Source organism: Vombatus ursinus, unplaced genomic scaffold (genome assembly GCF_900497805.2).
Source record: "Vombatus ursinus unplaced genomic scaffold, bare-nosed wombat genome assembly UNPS02014219.1, whole genome shotgun sequence".
Classification (NCBI taxonomy): Eukaryota; Metazoa; Chordata; class Mammalia; order Diprotodontia; family Vombatidae; genus Vombatus; species Vombatus ursinus.
The window spans coordinates 63,406-75,987 of NW_020953997.1; the positions used below are offsets into that span (position 1 = coordinate 63,406).

Consider the following 12,582-nt stretch of genomic DNA (forward strand, 5'->3'; position numbering starts at 1 on the left):
TTCAAATAAAGTTACATAATTCTACTAATTGTTATTCTTTTCTTTAAAAGCACATGTTAACAAATTGCTTTATTTTTAAAATGATTATTTATACTTTGTTTTTACATCACATTCCTTATACTCCCCCTGTGACCTCCAGCAAATCATCCCTGGCAACTCAATATAAACAGAGGGAAAAGATGCCAATTCAACCACACTAATACATCACCTGAATCTGAAAGCACATGTAGCATTCTATAACCATAGACCACCACTATGGTGGGGGGGCGGTATTTTCTCATTTCTTCAGAGCCAAGATTGGCCATTATAATTAATGATCAGTTTCATTTTCTTTGTTCTTTACACTTATTTTGCTGTTACCATGTGGATGGTTTGCATGATTCTGCTCTTACTTGGTGTTTGAGGCCTTAATTTTTTTTTTTTGTTGTTGGCTAGGTAGAACATTTGAATTGCTACTGATGAAACGTTAAAGAGTAACTGCTAATGATGACGGAACTAAAGATGAAAAAAGCTCACCTTTAGCTCTTCCTTTCTACAACATAGAAAAAATGCTAATCCTAGGCTTTGCTAGAATAATTTATAGGATTACATAAACCAAAGTAATCATTTATAGTGGAATGTCTGACAAATCCATTCAAACAAACACAGATCCTTAAACTCAGGTCTAACCACCTTAGCCCCTCTATTCAGTACTCCCCCATGACTTCCAGGATCAACTATAAAATCATCAGTTTGGTGTTCAAAGCCTTTCATAACCTGACCCCAAGCCTACCTTTCCAGTCTTCTTTTACCTTATGCAGCATCTCCACATACCGCCCCTCTCTCCAATTCCTTAATCTAATGGCACTGGTCTCCTTGCCATTCTTTGAACAAAACACCCCATCTTCCAACTCCAGGCACATTCGCTGGCTGTCCCCTCATGCCTGGAATGTTCTTTCTCCTCATCTCTGCCTCTTGGCTTCTTTCAAGTCCTAGCTAGAGCCCCCCTTCTACAGGAAGCTAGTGCCTTCCCTCTGTTGATTACTTCCAATGTATTGAGCCTATATCTTGTCTGTAAATAGGTATTTCCATGTTGTCTCACCCATTAGACTTTGAGTTCCTTGAGAGCAGAGAATGTCTTTTGCCTCTCTTTGTATCCCCAGCACTTAGCACAGTGCCCTGGCCTTAATAAAGGCTTACTGACTGACTGATATCCTTTTGGATGTCATATTACTAGAGATAAAAGAAAATTTATAAGTAATTTTATTATAAATTTTATTTACCCAGCATATACAATATAGTATTTGCAATACAAACAAAACTTGCCTATTAGAGGTACACATTACCCTCAACATATCAGACTGTGAAACTATACAGAAAAACAAAAACAGCTGAACTTACTGAAGGGTAACTTCACATACTTAAGGTCTCCAAACTCTCCTTGAGTTGTGCCAACTTAACTGTTCATTGTGTCTCAGTTACCCACAGCAAAAAATACTGTGTTGTAGACAAAAGTATTTGGAAAGATCTTGAGGTAGAATGTGATGGGGCAGAGAAACACAAAGTGCTCCACAAACATTGGAAGTCAGAAATGAGTGTCATGCAACTACAACCGAAGTTGTAGACAATGCTACAACACATCCATTTCTCATACTGGTGCAAAAACTCACTCAGTTAAGCAAGCATTAAGGGCCTACTATGTACCAGCAACTGGGGATACCAAGTAAAAATAACAACAAAAGCTTACACTCCACTGGGAAAGATAATAAGTCCATAAACAAATAAATGCAAAATATACACAAAGCAACGTGGTTGTGGGTTGTGGGAAGGTGACACCCCTAACAATCAGGGTAAACGGTTAAGGTCTCAGGTAGGAAACTGGCATTTGAGCCAAAATTTAAGGATTACAAGATGAGGAGGGAAAGCATCCCAAGACTGCAAGACAGGCTACAAAGGTATAGAGGTGGGAGATGGGTAATAACTCTACATATATGTTTGTGTGGATGAATTTGAACAGATTTTACTTCTGTTTGTAATAAACAGTTGTAAAGAGAAACTCCTTATTGAGCTTATTTGCTCTTATCTCTCCTCCCTGTGCTTTTACATTTAAAAAAAAAAAAAAGATCTGAAATTGAGAATGGCTGCTCTCCCTCTGCCCAAAAGGAATGCTAAAAGGATCATTTATAGTCCCTAATTTCTATCTCCAATCCCACAAATCTATGCCTTGATATGGCAACTTCGTAAATACAAAGCATTACATATTATTTTTCTAATACCTCTCCATTCCTGATGGATAAACTAGATAGGGCTTTTGAAAATGCTATCCACTCAGCTATACACCAATGCTATACACCAAGCTCAGCACTTGGTAAAAACTAGTACAGCAGCAGGCATAGCAGATCAGAGTACTGGACACGGAGTCAGTAAGACCTGGATTCATATTCTTCCTTGGACACTGACTAGCTATGTTACTGTGGCCAAGGCACTTACGGATTTTCCACACCAATGCAATCCTAAGTCCCAAAAGAAACAAAAGGACTAGATTATCAGTCAGTCAATACACAGTCAGCAGGCACTGACTAAACCTGAGGATACAAAGAAAGAGAAAAAAGTCTCTGCCCTCAAGGAAGTCACAATCCAATGGGGGAGTGAACATATAAGTAGATGGAAGAAATACAGAAATTCATTGAAGCAACTGGTGTATACCACACTGGAAAGTTCGCTGAAAAGTAAGTTTCATTCTAGTCTTGGTTTTCTCAACTGTGTAATCTTTGGAGGGTCACTCTCGGCCTCAATTTCTTTATGTGTAAAATGAGGGAGTTGAACTAGATGATCTTTCAGCCTCTTTCCAACTCTAAGACTGTATGATTCTGAGTAAATGATTCAACAACCATCTGGAAACCACCAAAACATCCCCAAAAGTGACATCAAAACAGTCACTTTTTTTTTTCACTTTCCTCAACTCCCTCCCCAATAGCCCTATGAGCTCCTCTATGAGTACTGTTATAGACCTTACGGTTGTAACGTAGAGGCTTCTTCCAAGAATCTCTTAAAATCTCCTTTCCTACCATACCATCCTAAGATTGCTCTTCATCCTTTCTACCAGAATTACCTACATCAGGGACTTGGTATCACCATAAAAGTGATCATATTCTCCATTCTTCCTCTACTTGATCCTCAGAGCTGTCTAGCTGTTGTTTCTGTTTTTGTTTTTTTGTTAACTAATCAATAAATATTAAATCAAGATATATTAGCAGACTTACACTTAATGACAGGTCCATATAGATTCAAATTTTCTCAACAAATGTATTCTAATTACTATGAAAGTTATTCTCATGTAAGGTGAGCAAATGATTCACTACGGGAAGGTGCAGCATACAAAGGTTCTAACTATAAAGCAATGAAGTTGGTTTTCCATGTGGTTAATGGAAATCAGCTTCAGTCACATTAGACACTGTGTGGGTGGTGGTAGAAAGATCAAAACTATAGCGGTTTAGAAAATATAAGAGGTAAAAGGTGAGCAACCATCAACGAAAGGATAGCGGGTGAGGAATAGAACTAGTTAGTAGAGAGAGAAGAAAAGTAGTTGGATTAGTAAAACAAACTGGGCAAATGAGCAGGTGGCTGGTGTGACTCAAGAGATGAATCTGAAGGTCTGGAAAAATGTAGCAACTAAGTATCATTGTGAATGTGAGTATTCAGGTTGAATGAGTAAATGAGTAACATTTCAGATAATTAGGAAAAAAAAACTTTTTCATTATAAGATGGCTGGTAAGCTTCTTGAGGGCAGGGGCTGTCATTTTAAAAATCTTTATATCCCCAGTGCGTAGTACAATGCTTGGCACATAGTAGGTGCTTAACAAATGGTTACATGCTTGCTTGACATAACACAATCACAAAATACTGGTCAGAATTCCTCACATGTGGTAATACTCACCTGAAAAGCTGAGAGCATGGAATGTACTTTTGTATATCTGAAAGGAAAAGATGAGTATTTTTATATTAATTGAATTAAAATTCTTAACACTACATTAATGATTACAAATACCTTCCCAAACGCACAATCTTAGCCTGCTATATTTTCACGAATTCAAGATGTTTTTACTCTAATTTCATATTTGTGGTTATGAGGGAAGGATTTTATATATTACACACACACACACACACACACACACACACCCCTACCTGTATTCTGTGGTTGTTTAATAGATATTAAATGCCATGAATATGTTGATGCTTAGGAACTATTTTTATAATTATAAAGAACTAATAAATTCTAAGAAATATATTACATAAATTTAGACGTATTGATGCCTCGGTATAGTACACAGGATTGCTCTCAGGGTCCATAAAACTTAGGTTCAGGTCCCAACTCAAGACACATTCTGCCTACATGACTCTTGGCAACTCACTGAACCTCTCGGTGCTCCAGACACACTCTAAAACTCTAAGTTGCAGTATCATCACTGACTCAAATGGGTAGAGGGAATTATCTCATGGGAAAAGTACCCCTGAACTTACCAAATCACTGGTCTAGACCCCATAAAAGATGCACTAACTCTTTCCACTAAAGCAGAGTGTTCTATTTGGGTAGAAAAAAACCCAAGAGATGTCTAAAAAGATGTCTACCTTATTTCCATGCCAAAAGCCAAATCAGGTCTAAGGAAAGGGGGTGGGGGTAGAGAAGAGACAGTTATATGTGTGACCATCTCCTTGGGCATACATTTATGAGAAGTTATACAACAGGAGAAGTGCTGCACTTAGAATCAGAAAATCTGGGTTTAATCCCAAATCTGTCACTTAATAGCTGTCTGACCATGACTTGGCTTCCTCTTCAAAGAAAAAAAAAAATGAGGATGATATTTGTACTACATACCTCACAGGATTTTTGAGAAGGGTTTTGTAAATCCTTAAGTGCTATGTAAATGATGATTATTCTTATTCACTAAACATTTAATAAGAGACTAAGATGTGCCATTCACTTTTAGGAGAAGTACAAAAATTAGCAGAAGTATGAAGATAAGCCACAACAATCCATACCCTCATGTTCTCCCAGTGGCCTCTACCTATGTTCCTCAGGAAAGTCTAACTGCAAACACATTGTGCACTGCCACTGATGCAATGGCTGTTACAGCTAGTCAAGCTGATGTCCGCCCTTGCTACAATGCTGTGCACGTGAAGGAAGCAGCTGTCACCACAATTTACAAACTCCAACTAAGGAGCAGGGAAAGTGGGCTCTTCCTGGACACTAGGAAAACTATGTTTTGTCATAATAAAATAATTTAAAAATCATTAGATTAAATCCCCAGGCATTGTACTGAGTATAATACAACCTGGGGGGGAGGGGGGAGAGGAGAACAGACTTTTAATGAAATAGAGCACTGCCAAGCTTTCAAGAAGAAAAGATGAGCTGAGTAGAATTTTGAAATACAAACAGAAGAATCAAGAGAAACAGAAAAAGATAAATATAAGAGAGCAATAATAAGGTATTAAACAAGGATGACGTGGTTATATTCAAATAGAGGGAGATGATATAAGTTTCCCCTCAGAACACTAATATCACCAGAGGTCTAGAAAATGCCAAACAAAAAAGAGGGCCTGGTAGAAGTTTTGATATGATCTAGAGGAAAAAAGAGGAAAAGAAAGGGAAAAGGAAAACGATGGGGGTAGGGGTGAGAGGGTAGAATGGGAGAGAAAGGGTGAGGGAAAGGATGACACACATCAGGATGCACAGTCAGAAGACTATACAAACAAGGAGAAATGGGTGGAGGGAACAGGTGACATGTGAACCTCACTTTCATCTGAACTGCTCAAAGGAGGGAAGAATACAGAAACACAATTTCCCTCCACAGGGAAACAGGAGGGGAAAGGAAGAGGGGGAATCACACGGAAAACAGACTTGGGGAGACTTTTTTTTTTAAATCTAACCATAGAGGGTGGTCCATAAAGAAGGGCTTAAAAGGAAAGAAAGCAATTTGTGATTGCGTACTTGGAGAGGGAAAGAGAAGAAGGGCAGGGAAAACAGAAGCAGACTGCAGCACCGATAGCACTGGGGCAAAGCACACTCCTTGCACAGTCCTCTTCTTTATAAGAAGAGAACAGGAAACAAAGAAAGGGGAAAATATAAGAGAATAGGATGGAAATACATAACTGTGAATGGGATGAACTCACCCATAATGTGGAGGAGGGTAACAAAACACATGAGAAAGCAGAACCCAACAATATGTAGTTTATAAGCAACACAAGAAACTTTTTTAAGTTTACAAGAAACTTGAAAAAGTAAGATGGCTAGGAACTATTTAGCACAGAATTAAAATAAGGAGCTGGAACAAAATCTATCATGTCTCAGTTGAAGTTAAAAAAAAAAAAAAAACCAAAAAAAAAAACAGGACAGGGTAACAATCATGATCCCAGAGAAGGCAACAGCTTTTAAAACAGGCTTGATTAAAAGACATGAACAGAACAATAACATTTTGCTGGAAAGTACCACAGACAATGAATTAATATCAATATCAAACATACAGACCAACTGGCATAATATTTAAATACAGAAAAGTAAATGAGTTAAAGGGAGAAATAGACAACAAAACTATAATAGTGTGGGAGGTCAATGTGTCCTTTTCAGACCTAGACGAATACAGCCAAATAATAAACAGGAAAGAAGTTAAGGACCTGAACACATTTTAGAAGAGTTGGATACAATAGAAGTTTGATGGTTACTAAATGGGAATAAAAAGGAATAGATATATTTCACTACATGTGGCATTTTACAAAAACTAACCATGTCTCAGATAATAAAAAAAAAGCAGAGAAGCAGACTATTAAACACATCTTTTAAGTTACGTTGAATAAAAGGCTGCTGAAGAAAGTATTAAAAATTAATTTGAGACCAAATAACTTCACCCTAAAAAATAGGTGAATAAAAGAACAAATCACTGTACAGGGATAGCCAGAGTGGGAATGTGACCTATGACTCCACAGAAGACTGTAAACTACCTTCAATAAATATAAACAGCAAAAGAAGCTCCAACTATCCCATGGGAACACTTGTATGTAACCCTGGGCCATCCCTGGCACTATGCTTTCTTTGTTCTGTTTCTACGTAATATGTGAGAGGGTTCTGGAGGAGGGAAAAATCCATTCACATGCAAGTCAAGACTTCACGTTCCTGATGTCATTGGTCCTCTTCACGAATGAAGGACAAACAGTCTGTGAGAAGTAGTAGCTGCCCCACTGGGGACCCAACTGGAAAGTTCCAGTTGGACAACGCTGCTCCCTCCCTCCCTCCTTCCTTCCTTTGTTCCTTCCTTCCCTCCCTCCTCTCCCTCTGGTGCTCTGCCCAAAGAAATATAAATTTTGATCCCTGAAACCTTGCAAGATATCTTGGGGTTTACAGGCTAGAGGATTTTTCCCCCCTCTTCTCTATTTATTTATTCGATCATTAAAAAAAAAAATTGGAACAATTGACTCTTTTGTCCCATGTAGTTTCATTTATGATCTCTTAAAATACAGCATTGGAAAACCAGGCTTTGATAAAACCCATTGGGATTCAAATTCAGACAAACTAAGACCTGGGAAAGACCTTAGTTCAAAAAGGCCAAGGTCTCCCACTGCATGCGGGACTATCTACAGTCATCCTGATCTATATCTTGCCACTGGACCCAGATGGCTCTAGAGGAGAGACTGAGATGGGTGACTTTGCACAGCCCAGTATCCAATTTACATGCAAGTCAAGACATCACTTTCCTGATGTCATTGGTCCTCTTGCAGAACAAAAAACAAACAACCATATAATAGGTGACCTGGCCTAGTGTTGGTACAGGGATCCACGATGTTACTTTGTCCTGATGCCATCCAGGATGACTGACCTCTTGTGAGTAAACTCTCCCTAATGAAACCTATTAATAACCAAGCTGCCATGGGGCCTTCTTTTTTCAGTATCTCAGTATTTTCTCAGAAGGTATCCTACACTATGACTGGCATAATTAGGGCAGAACAGATTCTGCCCCCTTACAATCACAGAAACAACAAATAATTTCATTAAAATAATGACAACGATGAGTCAATATACCAAAATTTGGGAGATGAGTATTTCTTAGGGGAAAATTTCTATCTCAACACTTTTATCACTAAAAGAACAACAAACAGGGCATGCAGCTTGAAAAAGAAACCCATCTACCAAAAAATTATTTTACAGAGCTAGAAAAAAATAACAAAATTCATCTGGAAGAACAAGAGGTCAAGAATATCAAGATATCAAGGAAGTTAATGAAGAAAATTACAAAGGAAGGTGGCCTAGCAATACCAGATCTCAAACTGTATTATAAAGCAGTCATCATCAAAACTACTTGGTACTGGCTACGAAATAGAGTGGTGGATCAGTGGAATAGGTTAAGTACACAAGACATAGTAGTCAATGACCATAGTAATCTACTGTTTGATAAACACAAACACTCCAGGTTCTGGGATAAGAATTCACTATCTGACAAAAACTGCTGGGAAAACTGGAAAACAATATGGGACAAACTAGGTATACAGACCAACATCTCACACCATATACCCAGGTAAGGTCAAAATGGGTACATGATTTAGACATAAAAGGTGACACCATAAGCAAATCAGAAGAGCAAGAAATAGTCTACCTGTCAGATCTATGGAGAAAAACAAGGGATAGAAAGCATTACGAAATGTAAAATAGATAATTTTGATTCTAGTAAGTTAAAAAGCTTTTGCAGAAACAAAACCAATGAAACCAAGATTAGAAGGAAAGCAGAAAGCGAGGAAACAATCTTTACAAGCAGTATCTCTGATAAAGGCCTCATTTCTCAAATATATAGAGAATTGAGTCAAATTTATAAGAATGCAAGCCATTCCCCAATTGATAAATGGTCAAAGGATGTGAACAGGTAATTTTCAGATGAAGAAATCAAAGCTATCTACAGGGATATGAGGAAGTGCTCCAACTCACTTTTGATTAGAGAAATGCAAATTAAAACAACTTGGAGGTACCACCTCACACCTATCAGATTGGCTATTATCACAAAAAATGAAAATGATAAATGCTGGAGAAGATGTGGGATAACTGGGACGCTAATGCACTGCTGGTAGAGTTGCAAAACACGGTTGCAATTTGCAACTATGCCCAAAGGGCTATAAAAGCATTCATACCCTTTGATCCAGCAATACCACTACTAGATTTGTATCCCAAAGAGATCATAAAAAAGGCTGAAAAGGAACTATATATACAAAAATATTTATAGCAGCTCTTTTCATGCTGGCAAAATATTGGAAACTGAGGGGATGCCCATCAACTGGGGCTCAACAAGTTGTGATATACTGAATGGAATGGAATACTATTGTGCAATAAGAAATGATGAACAGACAGATTTCAGAAAATCCTGGAAAGACTTGTACAGACTGATGCAAAATGAAATGAGCAGAACCAGGAAAACATTGTGCACAGTATCAGCAACAATGTGTGATGATCAACTATGAATGACTCAGCTCCTCTCAGCAACACAAAGATCCAAGCCTAGTACAAAGGACTCACAAAGGAAAATGCCATCCACATCCAGATAAAGAACTGATGGACTCTGAATGCAGATCGAAGCATACTTTTTTCACTTACTTTATTCTTTTTCGTGATTTTTTTCCTTTTGATCAGTTTCTTCTTTCACAATTGTGAGTAATATGGAAACATGTTTTACATGATAGTACATGTATAACCTATACCAAATTGCCTATCATTTTTGGAAAAGGGGAAGGGTGGGAGGGAGAAAAATGTGGAACTCTAAATCTTGTAAAAATGAATGCTAAAGGCAGCCCTAACAAGACCGCTGCAGCTGCGGGTTGCAGTCCCACGGGAAGACTGGATGTGGTTAGCAGTGGAGGGCGGCCTCCTCTCCACCTGGGCCCTTCCTACCTCTGAGGTCCACCTGGGGCGGTGAGTGAACCCCGACTGCCAGGGCTGTAAGTCTTTCTTACCAGGTATTAACAATATGGATGCCGAACAGACAGGACAAGCGACTCCCAGAGTGACTGACACCTTGCAACAAATGGTTGCCTCATGTACTGGAGCTATTCTTACATCACTAATGGACACCTTTGGATGTTGTTAAAATTCGTCTCCAAGTTCAAAACAGCCCTTAACCCAAAAGAAGACTTTTTTTATATTGTAATGGACTGATGGATCATCTATATTTTGACGAGGGTAGCAACAAAGCATAGTACAAGAAGCCTGGCCGCTTCAGAGGAACATTGATTGCATCTATTGTGACTTCACCATTTGATGTTGTAAAAACACAAAAACAAACCAGACTTTGGAGATATGAAACTCCTCAAGATGTAGATCTACACACCCTACCCACATCAACATGGGGCATTCTGAAGTAGATTGTTTCTAACATGGAATTTCTGGATTATCTGCAGGACTAATTCCCTGGTTAATTAAACTTGCCCCTGCTTGTGCCATTATGGTCAGTACATATGAATTTGGGAAGGCTTTCTTCCGTCAGCAAAACCTCAAACAGGAATACCATGCTTCTGGCTGTATGGATTTGAAATAATTATCATGGTTATATTATTAGCTAGAAGATTCTCAGAAAATATGTAGAAACTGCAGGTCTATTTTTAAATATCTTTTTTATTTAAAAAAGTATTAATTTTACAATTCTAATTATAATTTAATAACAAGTTTTCTATTTTATCTCGTCTTTGGAAAAGTTTAAGAAAATTCTTCATTGGGTATCCATAACCCTTGTGAAAATATTAGAAAGGAAAAGAGAAAAAACCTGACAGGAGAGCAAGAATTTTTTACTGAATTCTAAATTTTCTTTTGTTACCTGTTGTCTCCTATGAGTCTGTCAACTGTACCTAAACCATGATAGGAGTAGAGTGTTTAAAAAGAAAAGGCTAATTAATAAGTCTTTTGTGCAACTCTTAATCATGCAGACAAGTATTTATTTTTTAGTGAAATGGAAGTAGAAGACAAATATCAAATAACATCACACCCGCACTTGCCAAATATTACCAATGTGTTTTTACTTTTAATTCTAATATTCCTTAGCTTTTTGTTTGTTTGGGGCCCCTATACATAGTAGGATTTCTTCTGACAAACCATAATTGTTTTATCTTTACATCCAGAAATCATCCTTTTTTTGCCACTATAAGCAAAAGTTACACATCTTTTGCTATGTTCTGCCAATTTTGAAGAATATGGACGCTGTTCCTGGACACGTCATACTCATTTCAAATTTTGGTTCATTCTAACTGGGGTGAGCAGCATAGAATGTATTGCTTTAGAAAACTACTCCTCTATATTTAGTTCAGATAAGTTGAGTACTTGAAAAGGCAGCCTAGTTTGTGATATGGATAAGATAATTGCTAAGAATTATGTAGAGTACTTTAGGTCCTACTGCTATTGAGGTAGAAATAAAAAAGACGTTTTTCATTACTTTCTGATGTTTCTACTGATATACATTCACTTTAGCATTGGAGGACTACACTGTATTTAAATGAGTAAAATTTGCCACAGAGGGTTGCTGTGCTTTTTATTCTGTGATTAATAGGTATCACTGTTATTTTCATTGTTTTTCCAGCTCAGTTTTGTAGGCTTCTTCTAATATGCTAGAGATTATTACATCATCAATGGCTAAATATTTTCATGTTGTGTCCAGATTTCACATATTACTACATTTCACATTAGTCTGCTGACCATGAAAATAAGCAATAATCAGGGGCGACGGCATTTTATTTTAAAGAAACTTTTCTTGTTACAGGCCAATAGTGTGTGACTAAACGTCAAAATGAAATGAAGAAAGACGTAATGACAAAATAGGAAGTAGCATAAATTTTAAAAATTACTCTGATCTTTTTTTTTCCTCAGAATAATTTATATGCTATGAGACAAGCACTTTATTGTGGTCTAAATATTTTTCATGAAAATGTGAAAAATTTCAGAATGGAATAGTTGAAGGAGATGGGTATTTAAATATTATCTGGTAAGAGTTAGAAAATTAATGCAATCTATACTAAACTATGAAAGTGTTCACATATTTCGCTAAACAAATACTTTTATATCTCTAAGTTTTGAATGTAACCATGTATGTATTTTTATTTCATCTTATGTTGATTTGTCTTAGATTTGGAAACAATATATATGTATGTTTGTTTTTAATTCGTTTTCATTAAAGATTTTGCTTCCTTTCTAAAAAAAAAATGAATGCTAAAAATCATCATGACATGTAATTGAGGAAAAAAAATAAAATACTATTAAAAAAAAGAAAACAATCAAATTTAAAACTGCAAATTAAATACCAAAATGGAAATCCTGAAAATCAAAATAAGAGATTAAGAAAACTGAGAGGGGAAAAACAAACAACAAAACTAACTGGAGTAATAAACAAATCTAGCTGTTAGTTTTGTTTTGTATTATTTGGGGGAGGGGGGAAGGGAATAAACCATTTGTTAATTCGATTTAAAAGAAAAACAAATTACGACGTCAAAAATTCAAAAGAATTTTAAATAAACCAATAAAAGAAAAAAATCATTAGAAAACCATTTCACCCAATTATCTACCAATAAAATTAATACTGAAATGAAATA

At 36.8% G+C, this 12,582-nt stretch overlaps 1 protein-coding gene across 1 annotated transcript in view; it reads right to left on the reverse strand.

The window, feature by feature from the left end:
* Positions 1 to 12,582, reverse strand: part of LOC114041935 (BRCA1-A complex subunit Abraxas 1-like) — a 29,891-nt gene that overhangs the window by 9,861 nt on the left and 7,448 nt on the right. The window contains 1 exon segment of the mRNA XM_027860618.1: positions 3,917 to 3,953. Coding sequence (XP_027716419.1) covers positions 3,917 to 3,953 — 37 coding nt within the window.